At 36.1% G+C, this 23,658-nt stretch overlaps 1 protein-coding gene across 2 annotated transcripts in view; it reads right to left on the bottom strand.

Annotated features, from left to right (window-relative positions):
* Positions 1-5,184: 5,184 nt before the first annotated feature.
* Positions 5,185-23,658, bottom strand: part of SLC9A3 (solute carrier family 9 member A3) — a 49,531-nt gene continuing 31,057 nt past the window's right edge. The window contains exons 4-16 of one of the 2 annotated variants that reach the window (XM_054284994.1): positions 22,849-22,927; positions 21,847-22,024; positions 20,760-20,980; positions 18,641-18,843; positions 17,751-17,840; positions 15,930-16,000; positions 13,605-13,734; positions 10,341-10,456; positions 9,601-9,730; positions 8,908-9,084; positions 8,263-8,338; positions 6,766-6,879; positions 5,185-5,432 (exon numbers count right to left, since the gene is read on the bottom strand). In XM_054284994.1, coding sequence (XP_054140969.1) covers positions 5,185-5,432; positions 6,766-6,879; positions 8,263-8,338; positions 8,908-9,084; positions 9,601-9,730; positions 10,341-10,456; positions 13,605-13,734; positions 15,930-16,000; positions 17,751-17,840; positions 18,641-18,843; positions 20,760-20,980; positions 21,847-22,024; positions 22,849-22,927 — 1,833 coding nt within the window. The remainder of the gene's footprint in view (positions 5,433-6,765; positions 6,880-8,262; positions 8,339-8,907; positions 9,085-9,600; positions 9,731-10,340; positions 10,457-13,604; positions 13,735-15,929; positions 16,001-17,750; positions 17,841-18,640; positions 18,844-20,759; positions 20,981-21,846; positions 22,025-22,848; positions 22,928-23,658) is intronic. The other variant, XM_054284995.1, reaches the window with a different exon arrangement.

Raw genomic sequence — 23,658 nt, 5'->3', positions numbered from 1 at the left:
GTTCCTACCTTCAAGGTACTACTTTGAGGTGTACAAAAGCAGATTGGTAATGGTCTAACACGCATGCAGAAAACAGTCCACAGTGTGGTTCTCTGCAGCTCAGCAATGACTTCTGTGTCATTGTCACCAATTTGAAATTGTCACCAATAAGAAATGAAAGTTTTATTTAAAAGCCAACACCTGATGAGCATCTTTCCAATTTTGGTATTGGTACTTCAGCATTATGCTATGAGAAGGGTAGATTTTTGGCACATTGCACTTTATCTGTACTAACATTTGGGATCAGTCACAGTTCTGTTACCTATCTATGCCAATTACTAAAATACTTGTTCCAATTATACTATCTGGAATGGTATTAATATGCTCTACTTCATCAAAATAGTATGTTCACATGTACTCAGTTTCACAAAAACTGTATTTATATTATTGAAATTTAATGAGAGTAGCTGTGGGTGATGAAGCTTTTCAGTTAGGGACACTGGTTTGAATCATTGTCTACAACGACAACCAAACAGGCAGCTGCTTATGGCAGCTGATACCAAAAGAACCACTTCTCTCTGAGTCTGGTATCTAGAGGTGTATGTTTTGTATATGTCTAGGTTTGTATATGGAATTTACCATCACATCTCTGCACTTTGCAGCAGCCTAACATACAGATTTTGGATACAGGACAAAGGTAGAAAAAGGATGTGGGCATGAGTTTTCACACATTGCTCCACTCTTCTTGGGTGTCTCGGTAAATCTCAGTTTTGATATCTGACACAGAATCATCTCAAACCCATTCAAAATCTGGGTAGGTAAAGTGAAACAATCATTAACTTCTATAGATAAAGTAAAATTTACCACATAAAGCCACTGTCCAGGATCCAGTCTTAAACAATTCAGATACCTCCCTGAAGGTGACAGCTCATTTACAAATGGTTTACACTGATATTAAATAGAAAGTAGGAACACATTAGGACCACAGAAGTGGCTAAGTACTCTCCTTCTATTAATGTCATAGAGCCTTTACAATTTATACCACTGAAGATTTCAAGCCAAAATTTCAAGACTGGAATCATACAAGACAAAATGGCCAGAGGACTATACATGTAGTATTATACATGTATGAGAGGTCTCAGAGTTTTCACTTTCATTTATAGTCTTCATCTGAATTGGCTTTCACTGATGTCTCCATCTGTCTTCAAGATGATGTAGATCAAATTCATATGCAGTAAGTGTCTAGTGCAACCATAACTATCATTTGACAGGAAACCACATACAAAAATAAAGGACATTCCTAATACAAGTAGGTATATACATGCACAGTAGCCAAACTGCCTCTGTACAATACTTTGAACCATCAACATCCTGAGTCTTTGTGGCACTTAAATCATGTGGCAAAATGCAGAACATATCTGAGAGACCACTATCCTGATCAGCTATTGAAAGTGATACATAAATTAACAGGATAATCTAACAGTATTTGGAAGGCGTCTTCCAAAGCAGCAATAAAAATGACAAATATTTACACTTCTGTCTGAGTGAGGCTATTTAAAATAAAGCAGCTTAATTAAGAATATTAAATTATTTGCTTCTGACCACGAAAATTAAAATTCTGAGCTAATTCTGGATGTTCTTTCTTTCCAGTACTACCAAGTTGAGGGAGTGAAGGTGAATGAAGGAAATGGCCCTCCTGGAGTACTTGATTAAATGTCAAGATTCCAGGACTTTCCTCTCCCTGGAAGGTTTTATATGACAGTCAATATTCTACAGTTACTCACTCAGTGACAAAAATATTCAAGAGCAGGAAAATATTTTTCTGTAGCTTGCACTTATAAAAGGCACTGATCCATTTCAATCAGAGTCAACTTAGCAGGGAAGAGACTAACCATTGGCTTCTTCTACTTTAATTTCATATAGAATAAATGCTTAATTCCATTACTGAAGCAGCATATGCAGCCTATTCCTTTAAATGTATCTATGGCATAATAAACCATCTCCGTGTCAAAAAACATCAAGGATTTACCATATGAAAAGATTCTTGGTTAAGCCTTCCAAAAATAATAGATTATTTGTAACAGTCTATGTGAAAAAATAACAAGGAGTCATAATTCCCTCTTCATATGCACCCTTTTGTTATGAATAAGAATTTAAAAATGTAAGTGCAGCAGAAAAGCTCAAGTGTTTCTGACATCACAGGACCCCACTCTCCTTCCATCTGAAGCTGTCCTAGAGCAGAATCCCATGAACCAATAGGTTTGCTCTCTATTTTTACAAAAGCCCTTTCTCAACTTCTTTCAATTAAGTTCTTGCTCACAGCTGTGTTTCCTCCTGTTCCAAGGAATGTGGAGGGACATGGCAAGATGCTGGAAGAGATGCCAGCTTCTGAAGCTTCGGGTGATGCAGAGGTTTTGGCCTGTGGAAAGAACGTCGGCTTTGTACACGTCTGGCTGCAGCAGACCTGTAATTCCCTTCTATATCAAGCAACATTTTCTTCTCTTGGGACTCCTTCATGTAAGAGTCTTCCAGCCCTTCAAACATAAGCAGAGTATTCTCTTCTTGAGAATTCTCTGATTTGAAACTAACTTCAGAACAATAACCTGAGTTTACTGTCTCTTTGTTTTTCATATCTGTACCCGATTCCCAGAAGAGATCAGGTACATTTGGGTCACATGCAGCAATGTACTCAGAGACAGCAGAAAGAGATATATTCCCTCTGTTTTCCAATGAGGAATAGTTTTGTGTCCAAGGCATTTGAAGACAAGAGGGGAAGAAGTGGAGGGGATTCACTGAAACACTTCCATTTTGGTTGAGTTGGTCATCTGAAGAGGAGTATTCTGTCATTTCAACCTCGTGGTCCATATTACCTAGAAAGCATAATTAAAGAGAAACATTTGTTTTCTATTTGTACACAGTTTATCTGTTAGTATGCTGGCTATTGGGCTTTGCTTTTGGCTATTTTTGTGAAAGTCTTATGAATGTGGGTGGTTAAAGATTTATTTTTTTTCCTGAAGAACTTGACTCTGAATCCAATTCTATCTTGGACAACCTGAAGTGAGTTAATTAAACTTCTTATCCTTGCTGAATGTCAGGCAAAACTTAGTTCAGTGTTTAGAAGAACAACTGCCTGTTTCAGATAGTTAGGAGATGGAGCCATCATCTGGTCACTAAGATGTATCTTGAAACAGTCCTGATTCTCAGCAAAGAAATATTTCAGAAGTTTTTGAAACAAATTGTACTCTTTCAATCAAGTAGCAGAAGGTTTCACTCCAGGGAATCAATTTCTTATTGATCAGAACCTATGATCAGTTTTCTGTATACATTAGCTATGTAGAGAAACTTTACATTTCTACTCTTGGCTTCCAGTTTCCATTGTTTTTTAAAACCTTTTAATTGAAATTTTAGCATCATTCTCCTATTGGGAGAATTTTGTTAAGGAGATCATTCAGAGGACTGTTTCAGACAGTAATCAGTGTGTATGCTTATCAGCTTGGGAAATCTAATTTTGCAAAACACTTACTAAGAAACACAGTAGTCAAAAATCCAGTGATTTTGATGTATCAAAGATACCCACAAATGAATTTACACACACCACTTCCTAAAATTAAAGTTAATTATAAATAAAGCAATTGAATGGAGGAAAAGAACAAAGGCTTGCAAGAAAATGTTCTGCAGGTCATACGTCAGTATTCTGTGACTATGTTCTCAGTGGGGAAGAAAAAGTGAAGAGAATTTCAATGTGGATAAGTGTCAAGGTGAAATTTTCCTTTTGGAATGCTGCTCATTGTTCACACTTTTAATCAGGATATTGGACTGTAATTCACAGTCCTTTAACTAATCCAGTGTTTATTTTAAAACATAATTTTAAAAAATAAACAAAGATGCATCATTAAGAAACTCAGTACTGAAACCAAACACAGACCCACAGGCCACTCCAGTAAAGAAAGTTAATTCCTCTAATTAACCTTGAACTAGCACATCTTCTGAAGGGACAGAAGCCAGAACAGAAAAAAAATGGAACTACCTTTTCTACTTCTTCTTAAGAGGTGTGAAATTCTTCTTATGTCAAAATTAGCAGTATTCACTCTTGGCCTGAGGTGTTTGTGTGAACAAAGTTTCATCAACTAGACACAGAATACTTTCAACTCACTTTTTTTGTTGATGCACACTAAGAGGACACTAAGACACATATTTGTGACCATGGATTCCACAAAAGTGTATTCATGATGACACTGACTTTTGTGTTTCATTGCACAATCCCTGAAGTGCCCTGTGTTCAATTCAATTACATCTGAACTGTGGACCTGACCCACCTCGTTTGAAGCACTACCTGACTTGATTATAAAAATGAAAGCTGATTTTATGATGTGGAAAATTTCCACGCAGCAGAAGTTAAAGGGCAACTGGGATATTAATTTAAACCCAGAGTCAATTTAATTTTAAGCCTCTAGCACATTAGAAGCAACAAGTTATTTGATGCATCAAAAAGCTAAGCCTCTTTCTAGTTTCAAAATAAGGTATGGATTAAGGTAAATTCACAGTTTAATGATAAAGCTCTAAATGAGATTTTGCTTCTCCACAATTCTGTTGTGTAATTATCCCCACAAGGAGAATATGATGCATTTTAGTAAATACAATTCATTTTAAACCCCTTTCTTATGTAACTTAATGGTACATCAGTAGTGTCACTGAATAGTTGCACTGTATCAGTGGGGCATTTTTTCTTCCTGGACACTGGATAAATAATCTGGAAAAATGTTCACAGCTAACTCAAGCTTCTTAGCAACAGAGTCAAAAAATTTTATTCCTTTTAGGGAATTCTGTTACCAATTTTATCATCTAGAACTGACTAACTGGGAAACCTGAAGCCACTTGAAAATGTATGCCCAATATTCTGGTACTTGGAATAGTATTTTCTTAGCATTTAAAATATTCAAGTGAAAACAAAGAGAAGGACCCTTTATCTGCTGTAAAAGTAGCAAGGCATTGGACCACAAATAGTTGAACAGCTCTTCTGCAGAAGGAAAATAGAGAAGTGCTTTGTTAATTAAGTCAGAGGGAAATAAAAGATGTTTAGTTGTACAAAGAAATCAGGAAAGAAAGACATTTTCTGAAAGAAGAAAAAACAGAAGAATTAGTTTACTTCTCAGGATTGATAAGAAGTTTGGTTAAAAAATAAAGGTGATAATATCTTTTAAAATATTACATATGTGTTGATTCAGGGAGAAAAGATCTGGGTCGGTCCTCGGGGCCATCTGCTAGCAGGAAGGAATCTGTTGATTTATTGCTGAGCCGGATTGGAGTGAGCCGTTTGAAGTTGTCTGGAGAATACGGGATCTGCACTCGGGCCCTTTGTGAGGGTACCACAGTGTCTTCACTGGATAACCATGGTGAGAACTTCATGTAGATACTTTGGTCATCATCAGCTGAAAATACTGGGTTATCAATTCCTAAAAAAAAAATCATAAGTGACAAATAAAAGTAATCAAAATAATTTCTTCATAATACAGCAAGATGCTTTATAAAAGAAGAAAGGCTGTTGGAAAAAATGGGCTGATATACTGGTATGTGTGTGACTAAGTCAATATACAGACCATTACACACACATATACCTTGCTTATAGCTAGACATATACTGGATTCCAATAAAGAGAAAAAAAATTGATTACCACATCAAATTTGCAATTTTGTTAGGGGTATTTTGACACAAAAAATAAAATCAATAAAAGAATCAATCAGTCCACAAGTGTTGAGAAAGAGGAAGAAAAAAAATAGCACAGCATAAAATAAGTGCAGAAAATTCAAATCAAATACATAAAAAAATGTTAAAAACCCCAACTTCACCACTCCATAAACAGATGAGTGTGAAATAGCTATGGCAGGCCACGAAACAGTCAAAAGTAAGATACAGGAGCCTGTTCATACAGTTGTTAAGTTTGACAAGCTTTTACATAAACATTTTGCATCTTACCATCCACTTATTTCTAGGTGTATTTATACATACTCAAACATAGAATTTGTCACACATAAACTGCATTTAAGAGACAGTGTCATGCATAAACTGCATTTAAGGGTGTCTGCCACAAGAGTACGGACACAAGTGTTTTTCTTCACTGTAGATACCAATTACACACGGAGAAAACAGTGGCATGCTGAAAAAACTTAAACACAGACGGGCTAAAGAGAAATACCAAATTTTATAACTCCATAAATCATACGATGTGGTTCTTGTTACATATAGTTATAAGCTTTCAATGTAATATTTTGGAGTCTTTCAAGGCTGGAAATCAAGAGCATTGAGTGCTCCAGAAATGCTGCAATCTGCCCTTTTCAGTGACTTCTGTAAGCCTGTAAGGATCTGATGGGATTGTGAACATAAAAGTAGAAATCTTGCCTGAAATAAGAACAAAATTTATCACAACAAAGTTCCAATGCAAATGAAAAACAATTCCAGAGGACTAGTATTGACTGGTCTTGTGAGGTAAGACAATTCTAAAATAACATTTTCTGCTGCTAGAAATAATTAGTGGCTTTAAAACTGGTTTAGGTAGTCATATTCACAACTGCTGTCAGTTTCAAGTGTGGTGCTCTCCATACCTCCAAATATCCAAAAATATGTATGTTGACATTAATATTAAGCAAATGTATTTTGAGATTGAAGACATAAAATCACTCAGTTAAAACCAAACAAACAAAAAACCAGGCTAACTCATCAGCATTTATAGTACGTTTTGTTATATTTGAGGGGAAAAAAAAAATCTTTGTAGGTAATAAATATTTTTACCAGCAGGAGCATCTGTGAAATTTTGTTTTGTCACATTAGCCAGGAAATCAACTCCTTTGCCTAGATGCAAAGTCTCATAATCATTATTTTCTTCTGATTCAGAAAACTCCAAATCTAAGGGGAAAGAAAAAAAATGCAATTTCATTAGAGATTTGTATCAGTTCTGATAGAAAATGCTATTTCCTGCTAGTTTGATGCTGTCATGGTTATTAAAAATACATCTTTAACAAGGATTTTCATCACGTGACACAGGTGAGCATTAGTATAATGACTAGTTTCAAAACTAATGAGGTCATTGCTGCTTTACTGCAGTAGAATAAGTTTTGCAATGGCTGCTAAACCACTTGCTAAGTCTGCCTTCCAATTAAATTTTTTTGGTGTTAAGTAGATGATGACATCTCTATGCAGAGTTCTTTAATAAGACAATATTGAATGACCTACTAATGAGTATTCAGAAGGCTCTTCTGAAGCAACGTAGTTCTAGAATATTACACTTGGGGAGCCAACCTGTACTGCTTCTCTCAGTCAAACAAAAATAACACTTAGTAAAGGATTCAAAGGTACATAAGGAAAAATATATTTACTTGGAGTTACTGAGAAAAGATAAATCCCTCTCTATTTTACTTGAGTTATCTTTGAGATCAAGGAGTTACAGGCATAAACAGAGGAAAGAACACAAATCAAAGTTAGTCCAGAAGCTTTTAACCACATTTCAGTTTTGAAGCGACACATAAAATTTAAAATTTTATAACAAACATGTTAGCAACCATGGCATCTGGCAATGCCTGACACCAGTGCCAAAAAAAAAGGCTAAAACAGGAAAGAATTTTGGGCTTTATATGCAAAATCAGCTTTTGATAGGAATAGTCTTCAGGCTGATCAGCTTCCAGTTAGACTTCCAATGTGACAGATCCATGTGACAGATCTGTTCATGGAGGGTGAAGCAGTACTGGAACTGACCTCTGACTACATGTTCCTTCCAAAGCTACACCTTCCTTAAGTTATATCATGCTTGCTTAGCCTCAGCTCTGACCCTTCTAAAACAGTGGACTTTAACTCAGATAAGAATGCAATCTCAGCTGCTGAATTTTATATGGCTGATATCTTATGTAGACATATCCTGCTGTGATGAAAAAAAATTAGCAGCTCTATGTACCTTATCCAAACAGAAGCTGAAATTTCATTTATATTGTAGCCACTGCATTGTTTGGTTTACAGAATATAAATGTGATACTTTTAAAATGTGAGCAAAAAGGCCAACTAAAATTTTGCTTGTCATCCAGATTCCTAAAAAACCAACTTCTAAACACTACATTTTGGCATGAAGCAGATCTCCACTCCAAGTTCTGAGCTATGACTCAAGTTCTGAGCTATGACTAGAAGTCCCTTTTTAATGCCAGATTTGCTATGGCATATCACAAAATCCTTTAGCGATGCTTTACTGGCAATGTAGCTGGTAAAATTCAGTAAATAAAAACAGTCTAAGTGTCTTTTTACCTTTTTCCTTCAAAGCAAAATCTTGTACTGGATTTTCTGGAGGAACGTTTCCATTTGGTATGACACTGCTATTTCTCTGAAAAGAAAGCAAAAAGTGACCAAAAATGCTAATGTCATCAGATAGCAATGGCAGTGATACCCTTTGAAATGATGAGTTCAGCAGAATAAGCCTAAAATCCATTGTAATCTTTGTTTGAAGCTCAATGTGGATGCCACTAATTTCCCACCTGCACCTGAAGTGTATACAGACAGAGTATAAAAAGAAATTTTGGCTCTTTTTACACTGTGTGTTCTCTCAGTTTCACACAAATTTGGTTGAATGCTCCATGCTATCCTGCTATCTCTATCCTGCAAAATCTCCCCACAGTGTAGTAGCATGGTTCAGGGTCTGTTGTTTTTCAAGTGATCAGAAATCTCACCCAGAAGAAGAGTCCCAAAGCATAGAGAAGTGCAGAATGTGAGAAGAAGCCCCTTGAGTTATCTCCTAGTTTTATCTTTTCTTGCTTAGGTCCTCTAAATTCATTAAGTTCTATAGGACCGAGATAAGTGCAGGACATAGGATCCATCAGAGTCCTCTCTACCCTTCCCACCCATTAGTTTGTATAATAGGTGGCTACATCTAGGTCCTTGTGAAAGTATTTTTACCCTTTTTTGGCCCCGGTCTCGTTTGTGGATTTTATTGAGCTTCTTGGAATGGTTTATTCCTAGTTTGGTACTCTTGAAAGATTCTAAGCGCTTCCTCATTGTCCTATGGAAAATCTCCTTGTCTTGTTTGTCATCTTCACTGTGCATGATCTCATGTCGACTGTACAGGTGTTTGTGCTGTGGCCAGGAAGGGAAGACAATATTCATTTACTGAGAAATACAGGTGAAAGCCCTGAATCAATGCATTCAATCAGTGTCACAAAAGTGTAAACAACTCCATAAGAAAGAGTGAACTAAAGATTAGCCTGAAGGCATTAATGAAATTCCCATTTTTCTTTTTTCTTCATGAAACAAGTCCAGGATTTTTAAGTGTGTAAGAGTGGACTGTCATTCAAAGTAAGCTTCTCCCCTGTAAGTGTCTGAATCCCTTCAGTTGATGCACTTCATTAAATCCTGATCAGAACTTTTGCTGGACTCATTTCTGCATACCACTGGCCCCAGTGATTTTAAAGGCACTAGTTCTTTTAAAATGCCATGTTCTTAAATGAGAAATCACACAAAGAGCCTATCTTCCTCAAGGGTGCAGATTTTGCAGTGGGTTCTCTCCTTTTGAGTTTCACTTGCAAGTTTTGGTTCCTATTTCCTCTTAGTTTTAGATTGGAAAAGAGTCCAATGCTAGCCTCTGGCTCTCACCTCCTGCCTGGGTTTATACAGGTACTGCTGTAAGGTGTGATGAGCGAGGGTGTCTTCTGTGTCCCGTATACTTTTCCTTCTCTGCTCTAAAGCTTGCATGTCAAGGCAAACTGGTCCAGCTTTTTCTCTCCTGAAGAAAAACCACAAACAGCGGTTTTTAAAATCAGTAATTGCTGAAAAGGAAGAAAAAACAGGAAGACGAGGAATGAAAATGAAAAAACAAGATGAAGTTAAAAAAAAAAAAAAAAAGAAAGAGTAAGAACTGGCTAAATGACAATGAGTAAAAGCCTAATGGGAAATGTGAGAAGACCATTGCTTTTTGTCTTTCAGGGGGATGTGGCATTAATTAATTTCACAGTTTACATGACATATGGTCTGTTCAATAACAGATTGATCAAAAAAGTTAAGGAAGGGGCACTTTTTTCCCTTGCCTCTCTCTTTACTTTTTCTGGAGCAAACACAGAAATAATATCTAGCCCTATATATAACAGTTGGTGAACCAAAGGCAAATGAAACAACTCTAATGTGGATGTCTGCTTTATCTTACCAGCCTTTAGCGAAAAAAACTGTGTGCAAAATATGACATTATAAATCCATATAACCCATTTTCTGTGGGAGAAAATACTAAATTTATTTCAAAAAATATTGTGACTGAAACACCTGTAATTTGCATTTTTCAATTTTTTTAGCAGTGTTTCAATTTCCTCTCATACACCACCCCATCAGTCCACTTTACTTACAATAAATAAGAGACAGAGCTTTCCACAGCGCTTGGGAGTGGAGTGCTGAAATCCACATTTACCATGTTGTCTGTACTTGGAGAACGTATAAATGCCAGTGAACCTCTACGTTCTCCCTGGTCAGAGAAAGAAACAAGACATATTACAGCTGTAAAAACCTAGGACAAAATGCGTCTCAGAATACAGATAATTTGTGAGATTGTATTTATGGAAATGGAAAAAGAAGCATGGGAGGAGTTGTATTTAAGTAACAAATAAAAACCATTTTTAGATTTTATGGTTTCTTTACGTTGAGTGACATTATCCCAACAAACAAAGCAAAGAGAAAATCTACTCGTCTTAGAAATTGCTTTTGAAGAAGTGAATGATTTCCTGTGCCTCAATAGATTTGCAATTTTACTTTGTACAATGCTGCAAGCCAAGAGCATAGGAACATACATAAAGTTGTTCATGTTTCAACACATTATTAGTAGCATTTTCAAAGACAAAACCTTAAGTTTTCTGTTCTCTACTAGACTGGAAGCAGCAAATATTAAGTGGTGATAGAAGTCTACAAGTCTATTAAAAAGAGGTTATGGCATGACAAGATGAGATTTTCTTTCAGTTTTAAAACTGCTGTCATTGAAGTGAACTGCTGGAAAAGCTCAGTTTTATGTCTTCATACTTTTGCCTACACCTTAAGTAATTGCTTGCTTAGCTAAAAGGTATCTGTATCATTGTGGTTACACAGGCTGAAAAAATCTATGGTTTTGAATTAGTGGAGTGAAATCACATAGCAGGTCTCTAGATTTCAAGCAGTAATAATCAAGAAAAATCACCTCCCTTGCAGAACAGAGATTTTATCTAAATTTCTCCATTTTTAACTGTACTGTGTTCCCTTTACATTTTGATATTCATGGAGCAAACCAAAAACATGTTTTCTTTTGATGAGGTAACCCATATACATATCACAGCATGTGAGTTACCAATGGCATTAAGAAATACACTGTGGCCTCTGCAGGCAGAAAACTTGAGGTTAATACAATTAAATTCTGGGGGAACATTGTCCCATCCATTTTCTGAAGTGAATCTGACTTTCTTTTCAAATCAAGTTTAATGTTTCATACATACATCATACCATATCAGCAGTGAAGGTATTTTAGCCAGAACAAGTTATGAACCGTGGGTATTTTAAGTCACTTCCCTTCAGTTAATCTGGATTATTTTCATTTTTCTTGGCTTAGGTTCTCCCCTCTCAACTGTAAGCATATACTTAAATAGAGACTGAACTCTCTCAATTCTTATTTATTATACAGATGCACCACAGCAGCAGAGTTGAACAAAGAAAAAGATATAAAATAATTTTTAAGCTTCTCAGTTTCTTGCAAGTAAGAAGAGAGTGAGTAGCTGAGGGAGGCAGGTCTTTACTTGTCCTGGAAGAAATAGCTTCAATTTTAATGTCAGCTTGTAATTCATAGATATTTAGTTCAAAGATATATTTGCAAAGTGAAGTTTTCTTTTAATACATTCTTTTGATACATTGCTTTAACAATGTTTTAGTTGTTAAAGCAATGTATCATTGAAGAAAATATTAAAGTGAGAAAGGTGAAATGACTTTAGGATTCACAACTCATAATTAATTTCTACTGGAAGAAAATATGTTGCAAAACTTGGAGAACTTGGAGAATTTTCAGTTTCTTTTTCTATTTATATCAGATCAGTAGACATTTGCCCAACAGAATTTATCTGCAAGAAACAATACACACAAATAGGATTTGGACTAAGGTAACAAAAACCAGTTCCCTTGTGTTTCATCTCCTAAAAAATTATTAAACTAACTTTTAGAAATTTGTCTTTACTATATGGAATCAAAGACATTACTGGATAAAAATTCTGACTCTAAATCTGCATGTATTAGTGATCTATAAAGGCCTTCACATCTGTTTCTTAAAGATAAGAAACACTGTAATGAATCTACTGAACAGATTCTGCAATGAATCTGAACATGAGTTTCATGGTCATCCACCTTAAAGTCATTATCCAGCTTTCTTCCTCTGAGGTGTGACCCAGAAAGAATCACAAGAAAGAAAATTAGTTCTTGAGTTCAGATGGTCTGAAACCTATATGGATAATTTTCAAAATCTCAAAAGGAAGAATTTGCTTGTCTTGTTGAACTATTCTCCATCTTCCATACTAACATAATTTCTGAATTTCAACTTGTTTTCTGAATTCAATCTCCAAAATGATGTTTCATTTGAAGAAGACTGCCTGGCTGTAGCTCATTGAAAAAAAAGAAGCTTAGCAGTACAAGTAGTATCAATGATAGTAATAGTGTAATAGTTTTTATTTAAATTAAAGAAATTAACTGATATATCACCTAACTGTGAAAGTTGATTCAATTGGAGATTATGAGTATGGATAGATTATAATTTCAAAGACCACTTTTAAAGATATTCCATTTAAAACTATCCTTGACACTTTATCAGTACTGCGCATTCATGGCTGTTTGAACTGAGTTGACTAGTTTCATACTGAAGATGATTAGGAACACTTACACAAGTGGGAAACATTGCTGCACTACTCCTGCAGAAAGTCAGAAACCTTCTTCAAATCTCCTTTAAAAACTCCTCCTGTTGCAAGTCTTAAGTTTCCCAGTTTCACAACTCTTTGATTGCAATTGATATTTGTAGTATATTTTACCCTAATTACTGAATCGTGGGGGTTATGATTCCATTGAATAAAGTTACTCTTTTCTTTCTTTTTTTTTTTTTTTCTTTTGTGCATGTTACAGTGATCTGGCAGATTGAGATTAGCAGTCCCACACTTGTGGCCATATATGCACATCATTTGTGATGTGAGAAGTGAGTTTCTTCAAATCAGATTTGTCATCACATAGACCCACTATCCTGCAGGAGCCAGTGTCCTGTCAACCCTGTTGATGCATTTAGAAAGACAACACTTCTCCAGAATTACAGTATTTTTTTCATGTAATGAATATAAAAACCATGATATTCAGTAAAATGCCACAGAAACATACATTGAAGTAAGTACAATATACTAGCATTTGGTGATCAGGCACAATATTGAGAACTACAGTTTCTCAAAGCAGCAATACTGACACTCAAAACACATTGAAAAAATAAATATCCATCTCAGCAGAGCTGAGATGGAAATCGTTTTCCTTTAGGCATCTCCTGCAATAGATCAACTTTTGGTTATAGTACAAATTTTAAAAAAACAAATTCCAAGTGATGCTATAATATGTCAACAAGTGTTCATAAGTACCTCAGCCACATAGCTAATTGCATCCTTCAAGTTGAGCTCATGGAAAACATTAAGGATTTGGTCCCTTGATTTTTGAGCAGACCTTCTCATCAGTATTTTTCTGAGGTATTTCCTATCAAAATTGGACCACCTGATAATTTAAACAAACTGTGTTAATGGCAACAAGCAATTTTAGTTTCAAAGCATTTTTAATTTAGTATAAATTATATTTTTTTAGCTAAACATTTTGAGAAAAAGGGTGAACAGTGGAATGTGAGGGATTTGTGTCTTGAAGCTCTTCAATTAGTGTGTAAAGAAAGTTAAGGAAAAGCCTGCTACAGACTTATGCAGCTGCCACAAAGCATTTAATCAGCTCACTTACCCAACACTACTACAAGAGGGCTATGATTACAGTATCCCATTTCAGAGTCAGTAACACATTTTATACCTTGGGATATTATGCTACCTTATTTTTCGACTTCTGATTATGTTTAATTTTCTTCCCTTGTTGAGAAAGTAATCTGCTTTTTCCCAGGTGTATTGTAAGACAACCAGACCAGAAAATCAGTTCAGAATGACAGTGCCCTTCCAGAAGCTCTACCAGAGGCCCTTACTCATGCCACTGATGTGCTCTGCTCTGGGAATAGTAGCCATGTATATTTTCAACTATTTACACTTCCAAGATTGTCTGGTAGTAGAGTATCTGCCCTGTCATCTGCCCTGTTTAGGGTCCAAAAGATTAAAGGCTGTTGTACTTTCTTCTAGCTTCCTCAACATTGCATCGAAAGGGCATGAGGCAGCTTTGGAGACTACTGCTCAGAATTACTCTATCCATCTTGCCCAATGACCATTTGGAGTTTACAGCTTTTGATTCAGATTGCTTAAACCATTTTTTGTTAAATATTATTCACATAATTGATAACTATTCCTCTTCTCTGGCCAGAACATCTGACCAAAAGGCTCTAATTCAGGTTTCCACACCTGGACCCATTGGTGAGGATGCTAGGGGTTGCCATTTCTTTATGGAAGCAGCACTCTCATGTACATAAGAGTCCAAAAGGCAGGCTTAAGATGGTCACATTCGTCATCAAGCTAGATACTCAACCATTAATCTACATTAAGCTATTCCTTCTGTTCTTACTCAAGGGGATTACTTTCTGACATGCAAAAGGTCACATGCTAATCTGCCACTTTAAAAATATAGCTTTATCTTTGAGGCAATATATCAAAACTGGAGACATTTGCCTATATTATATATAGCCTACTGAAATTTATTCCCAAAAAGTAAACTACAAACTTAGACCAAAATAAAGATGATTTTCTCTCTGTAGTGCCTCATGAAATTTTTTTATTGCATAAACAAATGAAGAGCAAAAGGAAAAGGAGAATGTCTCTATAACTGGATGCAGGTGAGAAATTCTCTTTGAGTTCCAGTACAAGCTAGCTTCAGCCTAAGAATTTTATTGTTTTGCATGATAATGTTAAACCTAAGCTAATAGACTCAGCTTCTCAGAAAGCATTAGTGCTCTGCAGAAAGCTAACACAACCACATAGCTTTTGGATTGGAATTGGCATGTTGACTCAGCAAAAGGTTAGCAGCTCAAAACTGCGACTGTTTGCACCTATTAAATGACCTGACTCCAGGGACAGAATGGCCTAACTTGAAATAACAGTCTTAAGGATTTCCAGATTTAATGCCCTTTTTTCCACTTTTATTCATCCAGGTATGGAAGCGTGTCCATCACAAGGGTAAATCTTCGCATGTACTTTAAAGGAAATGGTCTTTCAGCTGAGTAATTCTGCTTCTCTCTAGATGAATCAACTATAAACAGAGGAGATGGTTCACTATTGGTTTCAGACTAATGGGCTGAAACTGTCAGAGCAATTTCAGAGCACCCTCTGCCATAACTTTCACAGGTGTTGAACACATCCTTGTAGAGATAGGATAAACAGCTAGCACAGTTGTAGCTGAGCTTTTTAGTGCCTCCACACATAAATAGTGTTCATGAAATGTAGTAGTACAAAGAAAAACCAACATCAACATTCTAGGTGAAAACTTCTGCAAATAGTGAGTTCTCTAATCTTGAGAGAATGAACCCTGTATGTGAACTGAGGCACCTACAAAGGCATAACCTGAAATGTGGAAGAGGAAAGAAAGATTTTAGTTGTAAGGGGACAAAAATACACTGTTTTGACGTTTGCTATATTTCCAGTATTTTCAGTATGCTGCCTCTTTAACAACATTTAGCATCCTTGCTTTCACTAAGCTCACAGGCTTAAAAAGTTATAGTGTACAGATAATATTTCCTAGCAGTGTTTCCAGATTCCAAATTGGTTACTACTTACTTGTCTCTCAGATAATGATGCCCGATTTGTCCAGAAATGTCTTCTATAGCAGAAAGAATGTGATCAAAGGCCTAGGAAAGTGAGAGTGGAATTAATATCTTTACAGAAATAAAAACGCATAATTAGAAAATACCTCTATTTATTTCAAGTTGTACCAGGTGACTATGCAGAATAATTTTATGGCTGTTATAAAACTTTTTCCCCATTTACAGAAGTACTAACTACTATAAGCTTTTCTTCAAAGGTCCTAAACTTTCTAACCAGTTCTTCATAAATTTACTAAGTATTCTTGAATTACAGGGGTCTCAACGAGAAGGTACTTAAACCCCCATTTTAACATTCAATTTTAAAACTTTTATGGACTCATTTTACCATCTCCATTTCTGCCCTATTAAGTACATCTGCCACTATTAGTGTAGGTGATTATTTCAGTTGAGCAGTTTCCACAGTAATTCTTTTTAGATGTTTCAGGAGTTGATATTCCTCTCAGAGTAGAAGTAGGCAACATTCTTTTAATATCCAGGGCAAAATTTCATACTGAGTATATTATCTGACTGATAGAAATCTGGAGGCTTAAAACTCTTGAGTCAAACGAAGGCAGCTGCAGGTACAATTTGGCATTTTTCTGTGTATGGGTATAACATTTCACTCTGAACATTGGAATGATTACTGCAGAATTATACAGGTGCTAGGTTTGGAACAGCAGGACTGACATTTGGCACTGGTGAGGCTGTATCTCTAGTCCTGTGTCCAGTTCTGGGCCCCTCACTTCAGAAAGGACATTGAGGTGCTGGAGCATGTCCAGAGAAGGGCAACGAAGCTGGGGAAAGGTCTGGGACACAAGTCCTGTGGGGAGCAGCTGGGAGAGCTGAGGTTGTTAAACCTGGAGAAAAGAAGGATCACTCTCTAAAACTACCTGGAAGGATGTTGTAGGCAGGTGGGTGTTGGCCTCTTCTGCCATGTCTCAAGTGAAAGGACAAGAGAAAATGGTCCTCAGTTGTGCCAGGGGAAGTTCAGAATAGATTTCAGAAAAAAAAGTTTTCCCTGATACAGTGGTAAGCACTGGAATAATTTGCCCAGGGAGGTGGTGGAGTCACTGTCTCTGGAAGTGTTCAAGAGCTGTCTGGGTGTGGTACTGGGGGATATGATTTAGAGGTGACTGTGGTGGTGATGTGTTGATGGTTGGACAGGATGTTCTTGAAGATCTCTTCCAACCTTGATGATTCTGTAATGTCTTATATAGTCTCCCATCCTTAAACCTATATTTATATTGAAAAGTTATGTTTTCTTTTACTTAAAGAACACTTTATAATGTGGTGTGAAAGTCAATTGGAAGAGTTTGTGTTTCAAAATATTCTAAAAGGGTAAAGAAATCCTGTGACACAACATTCACTCTGAATTAAAACTGTTGTCATTAGTCTGGAATTTCAGTATATAATTATTCTGTACTGGGCAGCAGAGTATTTTTCTATGTAATATGCAAAGAAAAAAGCCTGCTTTCATACCCTTTCCAAAAAATTAAACTTTTGAGAAGGAAAAATAAATTTTTTTTGGACATGCCCAAGTACTCCCAGCCCCATTGAATTCTCAAGTGAAAGACCAGAACTTTCATATTAATATCCTTTCACAGGATTTAACCATAGAGAAACAGCAATGTACAAATAAGTTTTGAAATGTTTGAAGGATTTTTTTCTTGATATTTGACAGCCCACTCCCTTACCAAAAAAAGATATTTTTAATAACATTTTTTTTTCTCTTAAGGTGTTAAGGTGCTCTGTAAAAATGAAAAAGATACCATGAGGTCTTTTTTAAACATCTTACTCTGCCATGAAGTTTCTCATTCAGTTTTGGTTCTCTGTGTTCAGTTTTCTTCACTTTCAGCCACTGTACCAAAGGTTTGATAGTCAGTCCCTAAGGATTGAAACATGACAATAAATGCTTGGAAGTCCTCTTAGACTTTCCTCCAGCTGGTTAAACAGAAATAAAGCACATATGTGTTTTATTTGGTGGTTCTCATACTTTTCTCAGTTGATTTCTATTCCTTCTAGAAGATAAAATAATACAGTACCCTTAGTTCCTATTACAAAGATTTGAAAAGACAACAGTGGAAAAATATATCATCTATAAGAAAAATATGCTAGTAGAAGTGTTTCCTATGCCACTGAATGTGGTCTTTTGTCCACAAATCAGGAGTTTGTGAACACAAGTAAATTTTCTGAAATACACTTCAAAATATATTGTAAGCTGCTATCTACTGACTTATTTTCATTTAAATTACTTTTTTTCATCCAGAAAGTAGTATTTTGTTTGGATGTTAAATAGTTTCTTGTCCCACTGCTTGCTACTATATTTTAAAACAAGGGCTGAGGCTCAGCTAGATGAGCTTAATGATTGTATCTGCCCATTAAAAGCACTGTTCCCTATAGTTATTCACATGAGGTGAAGGATGTTTAATCAGATATTAACTTGGTGCTATTAATACCAAGCAGGCAAGACTGAACAATTTTTAGCACAGAGGAAATTGTGTTTTGCCCCATGTGGTCCCACACCAAAACATAAAATAGGATCTTTGTTACTAAAATTACAAATTCAATTATGTTTTCAGTTCAGTGAAACAATATGCAACCTTCAGCTGAGAACTGCCTTAAGCATTCAGTACATTTGGGGGACTCCTTCTCCTTGCAAGAAGCATGTTTAAGAAGTTAAATTACCTGGAATATAACAGTAAAAAACACAACAATGATAGTTGTGCTGACAAACAGCTTTCTGTCTTTCACTTTATTCCCATCCAGAAGTGCAACAAGAGCAAAAGCAACTGCTCCTCGTAGCCCACCGTAGGACATCACCACCTGGTCTATTATCTCCAGCTGGACGGTTCTGTAGCGGTTAAGAATCCACGTCTGTATAACCACACCTGTAACAAACAAATTTCAGCATGTCTAGAAATACCCTTATGGAACGTCAATATCCCAGCTGTGAGTAACAGAAATGGTGCCACCAGACTGCCTTTATAACAATCTTCACCATCTAATTCCCCCTCTTATCACTGTGTTGTCCACTTAGTGCCTTCTCATTACATCCAGCCAAAGGAATTAGGTGAACATGCTTCTGTGAGCCAGCAGCTAGCTCTTCTGGGAGTGCTGCCCTCTGGCACAGGCACTCCAGGGAAAGTTCTGACATGTGCTGGCCTTTAGAAAATGAATTTTAGGTTTTCTAACAGTGTAACCAGTGATATGCACAGGGTCAGTTAACAGAAACAGGTTAAAACAGCACTGATTTAGGGAGTAAGTGTCGTACCGTTTGCAAATCACTGAAAATTACATTTTGTAAGACAAGTCGTAGTCTTATGAAGGGTTGTTTAGTTAAGCTAACACTGTCTCCACACCTACAGGTGAGATGCTGCCTGCTGCAGGAGACCTAAGGCTCAAGCTATCTCAGTGTATCCCAGAACTCCCTCCATACATAGGGAAAACAGTTTCACCACTCCTGTGATTGGCATGGCATGTGATTCCCACTGCAGCAGGCCAGGGCTGTTAACCAGTGCAAAACAGTTTCTTCTCTTTTTAGAGAACTTTGAACTTGTGCCAAGAGAAGTATCTTGTCACTGTAAGGAGGGCCTCGGGAGGAGGGGACCTTGGAAATTCTACCAATCTGACTCCTCCAGGGAATGAGAACTGCAATTATGTAAGGCCCAATATCATCCAGTATTTAATAATTTGTCAATGTCCAAGATCAATTACTTTAGTGGGTGTTTATTGTTATTGCTGAATATTTACTATTTACTTATCATCACATCTGTTACAGGATTGTTAACCACTCATTTGACGAATACAAAAAGTGTCAAAGACAAGGCCCAGAAAACTCTTTTAAAACACCTCAGGCACATTTGCAGTTACTGAGAGGCAGCTAAACGAACAATACTTGCAGAATATTTAGAAAAGGAGGGCAAGGAGGTAGCACTTCACTCAGCTCATGAGGTTCTAGAGAGAATAAGAGCACAGAATCTAGGAAAATCGCCAGCTAGATGGATGTGTGACCTGTCATTTGAATTTAAGTCAAGGCAAACAGGCAAATAAGCTGGTTTCATTTTTCCCAGGCGTAAGTACATACACCAAATTGCCATATGTGTTACTCTCTACAAGTATTTCATTCTACAGCTCTTTTGGGATTTTAGCAAAATTACAGAACTATGTAGATGGGCAAATCATCATTGGTATTTTGAAATGTTTGCAAACTTATATAAACCCAGTAAATTGACAGCAGGTAATCTCTACCTTCCACAGCCTTATTTACTCAGTTTTTCATCAGTCCCTGAGAATTATTTCTTAAGCCAGAGAACCTGCAATGCTATTATGTATGGTCTGATATCACTGTGTGCCCAAAACCTGAAGTCAACCATAACATTAGTTTAAGACAATCTCTTTAGTGCCAAATTGAAAGAGCTGGAGGAAAGATATGGTTGACAAGAGTCACATCTTTTGTTAGGCTGCAAATTAAAGAACAAAGTCTATTTTACTGGGAGATTTTGCCAGTACCGTTTGCTGAGTCAACAAAGGTTAGCCACTGAATGATTCGTGTTAACTGCTGGGCTACTCATGTTCTCAAACATCATCAGATATTAAATCCTGCTATATTTTCAGCGTATGACAGAACTTACTGTAGAGCTTACTCTACTACTCTAATCAAATTCCAACAATAAATTCAACTAAAATAAATGGAATATTTTAAAAGGAGCAAAGCTAGAACTCCAAATATTTTTTGGGGAGAGGGCTAAAGAATATGCGATTGCATCAGCAGTACAATGCAAGAACAGGAAGGTCACTCTCTTACCAATAACTCTATATACTGAGATGAAGACCAGAGTCAACAGAATAAAAGCCGTATTCCAAGTCCAGATATCTGGATCCACAGCTGAAATACCCAGGAACATGAAGATAATAGTTTCTGCTCCACTGGCTAGCATTTTCATAGTATATCTTACAGTTGTAGAAGACTGTTCAGATATGTTAGCCTTGACATATTTCTGACAGCAAATGCCACAGAAGGTTATCCTAGAAAAAGAAGCAATTGTTCAGAAAATATGTGTTGCAATATTTAATATTATTTCCATCTGTCTGTCACATAGTGATAAAAACCCACTATTAATTCCTAAGAAAAGATATATTCATGAACACTTGTGGAGTCTACCCTTGGTAAAAAGCATATCACAAACACACATGCTGATGTAACCTCAAGTGGCCTGAAGAAGCACATATTAGAACATAATAGAATGCAATTCTCTTCAGATTACCATACTGCTTTCAATGCAAATTTCTAAACCTTGTTTACATTAGATATAATCTTAAACTAATGATCTGTTTGCAGAAAGATTTTCAGAACTTGAATACACTTACTATATCATCTACAAACATGACAAAACTGAGAAGAAAGGCATGCTGGGAATCAATGGAGACTAAGAGAAGAAAGACCACAGAAGTACTCAAGCCAAAACAGGCAACATTTAGGCAAATCTTAATGTCCAGCCAAGACAGAGAGAGAGGACATAGTGACATTTACACAGTGCCTTAGAAAAATATTGCTTTAGTCTCAAGTTATCAGGAAAGATGTCAGCACAAATGGACAACTGTTAAGTCTGAAATATTATTAATAACAGAGAGGAAAGAGTCATGTCTGTATTTTGCAAAAGAGTTCTTGTGTTTTGCTCAGCAGATACTGAAAAACTTGCATTCCTTTTCAAGGCTGAATGACAGGACTGGCAAATTATAATCTAGTGCAGTGTGAACATAGTATTATCCAGCATAAACTTAATGTCATATTCTACAGTTGTCCCATATAATTTAGGTTTTTTCCTTTCAATGTTTTAGAAACCATATTCCCTTCTCATCCCCTTCATAGGCAGTAATAAAAAGAGACTTACGCTAAGATTGCAGAAAGAGAAAGCATCTCTGCTGTGAGGTAGGACAGGTAGGAAATGATAAACACAAATCCAGGTTCAATGATCCTCACGTGCTTGGTGAAACGACTGACCAATGAGAGCAGGAATGCAAAGATAATACCAACCAGTGTCCCACCGAGGCTCACCACAAAGAATGACACTGAAAAACAAAACACCTAACACAACTTAAACCGTAGAAATAGAATGGTTTGAACTAGTTCTCTTCCAGAGACAGGACAGCAAATGACCAGTAAATCACAGAAAAATTTGGAGGACATGTCAAATTCATTTCTAGGCTCAAGGCTTTTGAGCACTTGGTACATGAATGTAGAATTCTGTAGAAAAACAAGGCTACTTCTGTTAAGCCTCACCATTTTACTTTTATTTAAACCCACTGCATTTCTGTATACTATTTTTAACATGTTCTGTAAACAATTGTTTTTTACAAAAACATATTATAGAATATGACAAAGTCACTATCAAAACATTTATTCATAAGATAATTCAATTTCGTTTCATGCAATGCTTGGAATGGGAAATAGTGACTCATTTTTCAGGGAAAATTTCTTGATAGTTACTGGCAAACATTGCTTGATGGTGATCAGTGATAGGGAGCGGCAATGCCTGTATGCAGTATGGACTTTCCTGAAATGCAGGGAGAGCATAGGCTGAAATCTGGGAAACATTATTAAATACAAAGAAAAGCTGTATATCTGTCAGGTTTGGTGTTCTCAACAACTGAACTCCGCATCAGTCTCCTCAAAAGAAAACAGATCTGATTAAGTTTCCCAAATATTCAGGAATGTTTATTTATTTATTTTCTTAAGACATTTGCCTATGCCATAATATGCCATAAGAGTGTGTGAATATGAGTAATAATGAAAAGGGCTGAAAAATAAGTTACCAATAGCATAATAGTAATATTTTGTTTAAGGTACTGCATATATTCACCAATTGTGTGATACAGAATTCACTTCTACGCACCTATGCCTTTGAGACATTCAATCCCCGTCACATTTGCTTCACCTATCGCAACAAAAGAGTCAAACACATTGTACAGCACCTGGAAAGAAAAGTAGACTAATTTAATAATTGCTCCTGAATCGAGCCTATTAAAATAATCTCCTTAGAAGCCTCAACATTATGAAGCCTGAAATTGAGTTTGACTGAAGGAAATCCTGTCTCGAAGAAGAATTTTATATTTTCTCAAAATAAAAGGCCAAGACAAAACAATTTTTTTAAAATTAAAAAATAACACCTCACAGCAATACATTTCTCCCTTCAATATGTCCCCTATGAATAAGAAGCATTGTTACATGTAGATGTATTTTCTAAAGTACTTCTCACTGTAAAATCCAGGTATTTGAAAGATTCATTTACTCACATGTATAAGATAAATAAGATATTTAACAAGACAATAATAAGATGCTAATAATAAGATACTGAATTGAAATAGGATTAATAAGTTGAACAAAAAAGACAATATAATGATTGTGCTAAAACTTTTTAAATAATTGACTAACAGTGATTGAGCTGAAAGAAATTAATTCACCTTATCCATACCTGTGCCTAAGCAGGTTTATGAGTATCATTTTTGAGACATACCAATTTTATCTGTGCTTAGTTCCTCCAGTGGTGAATGAGGACTTTACTATGGCTTTCTCAGCTTTCCTTCTTGCAGCTAAACTCGATAATTCTTATCATGTTCACCCAGTCACGGGATACAGGTTACTTTTCTTCTGTAACAGTAGTCTTTTACATATTTATGTTTAAAGAAAGCTATACCATCCACTT

Source organism: Melozone crissalis, unplaced genomic scaffold (assembly GCF_028551555.1).
Source record: "Melozone crissalis strain CALT ecotype California unplaced genomic scaffold, PUWL_Pcris_2 ptg000042l_1, whole genome shotgun sequence".
Taxonomy (NCBI): Eukaryota; Metazoa; Chordata; class Aves; order Passeriformes; family Passerellidae; genus Melozone; species Melozone crissalis.
The sequence above is the reverse complement of the archived record's forward strand: the minus strand, read 5'-3'. Positions and strand labels throughout refer to the sequence as shown.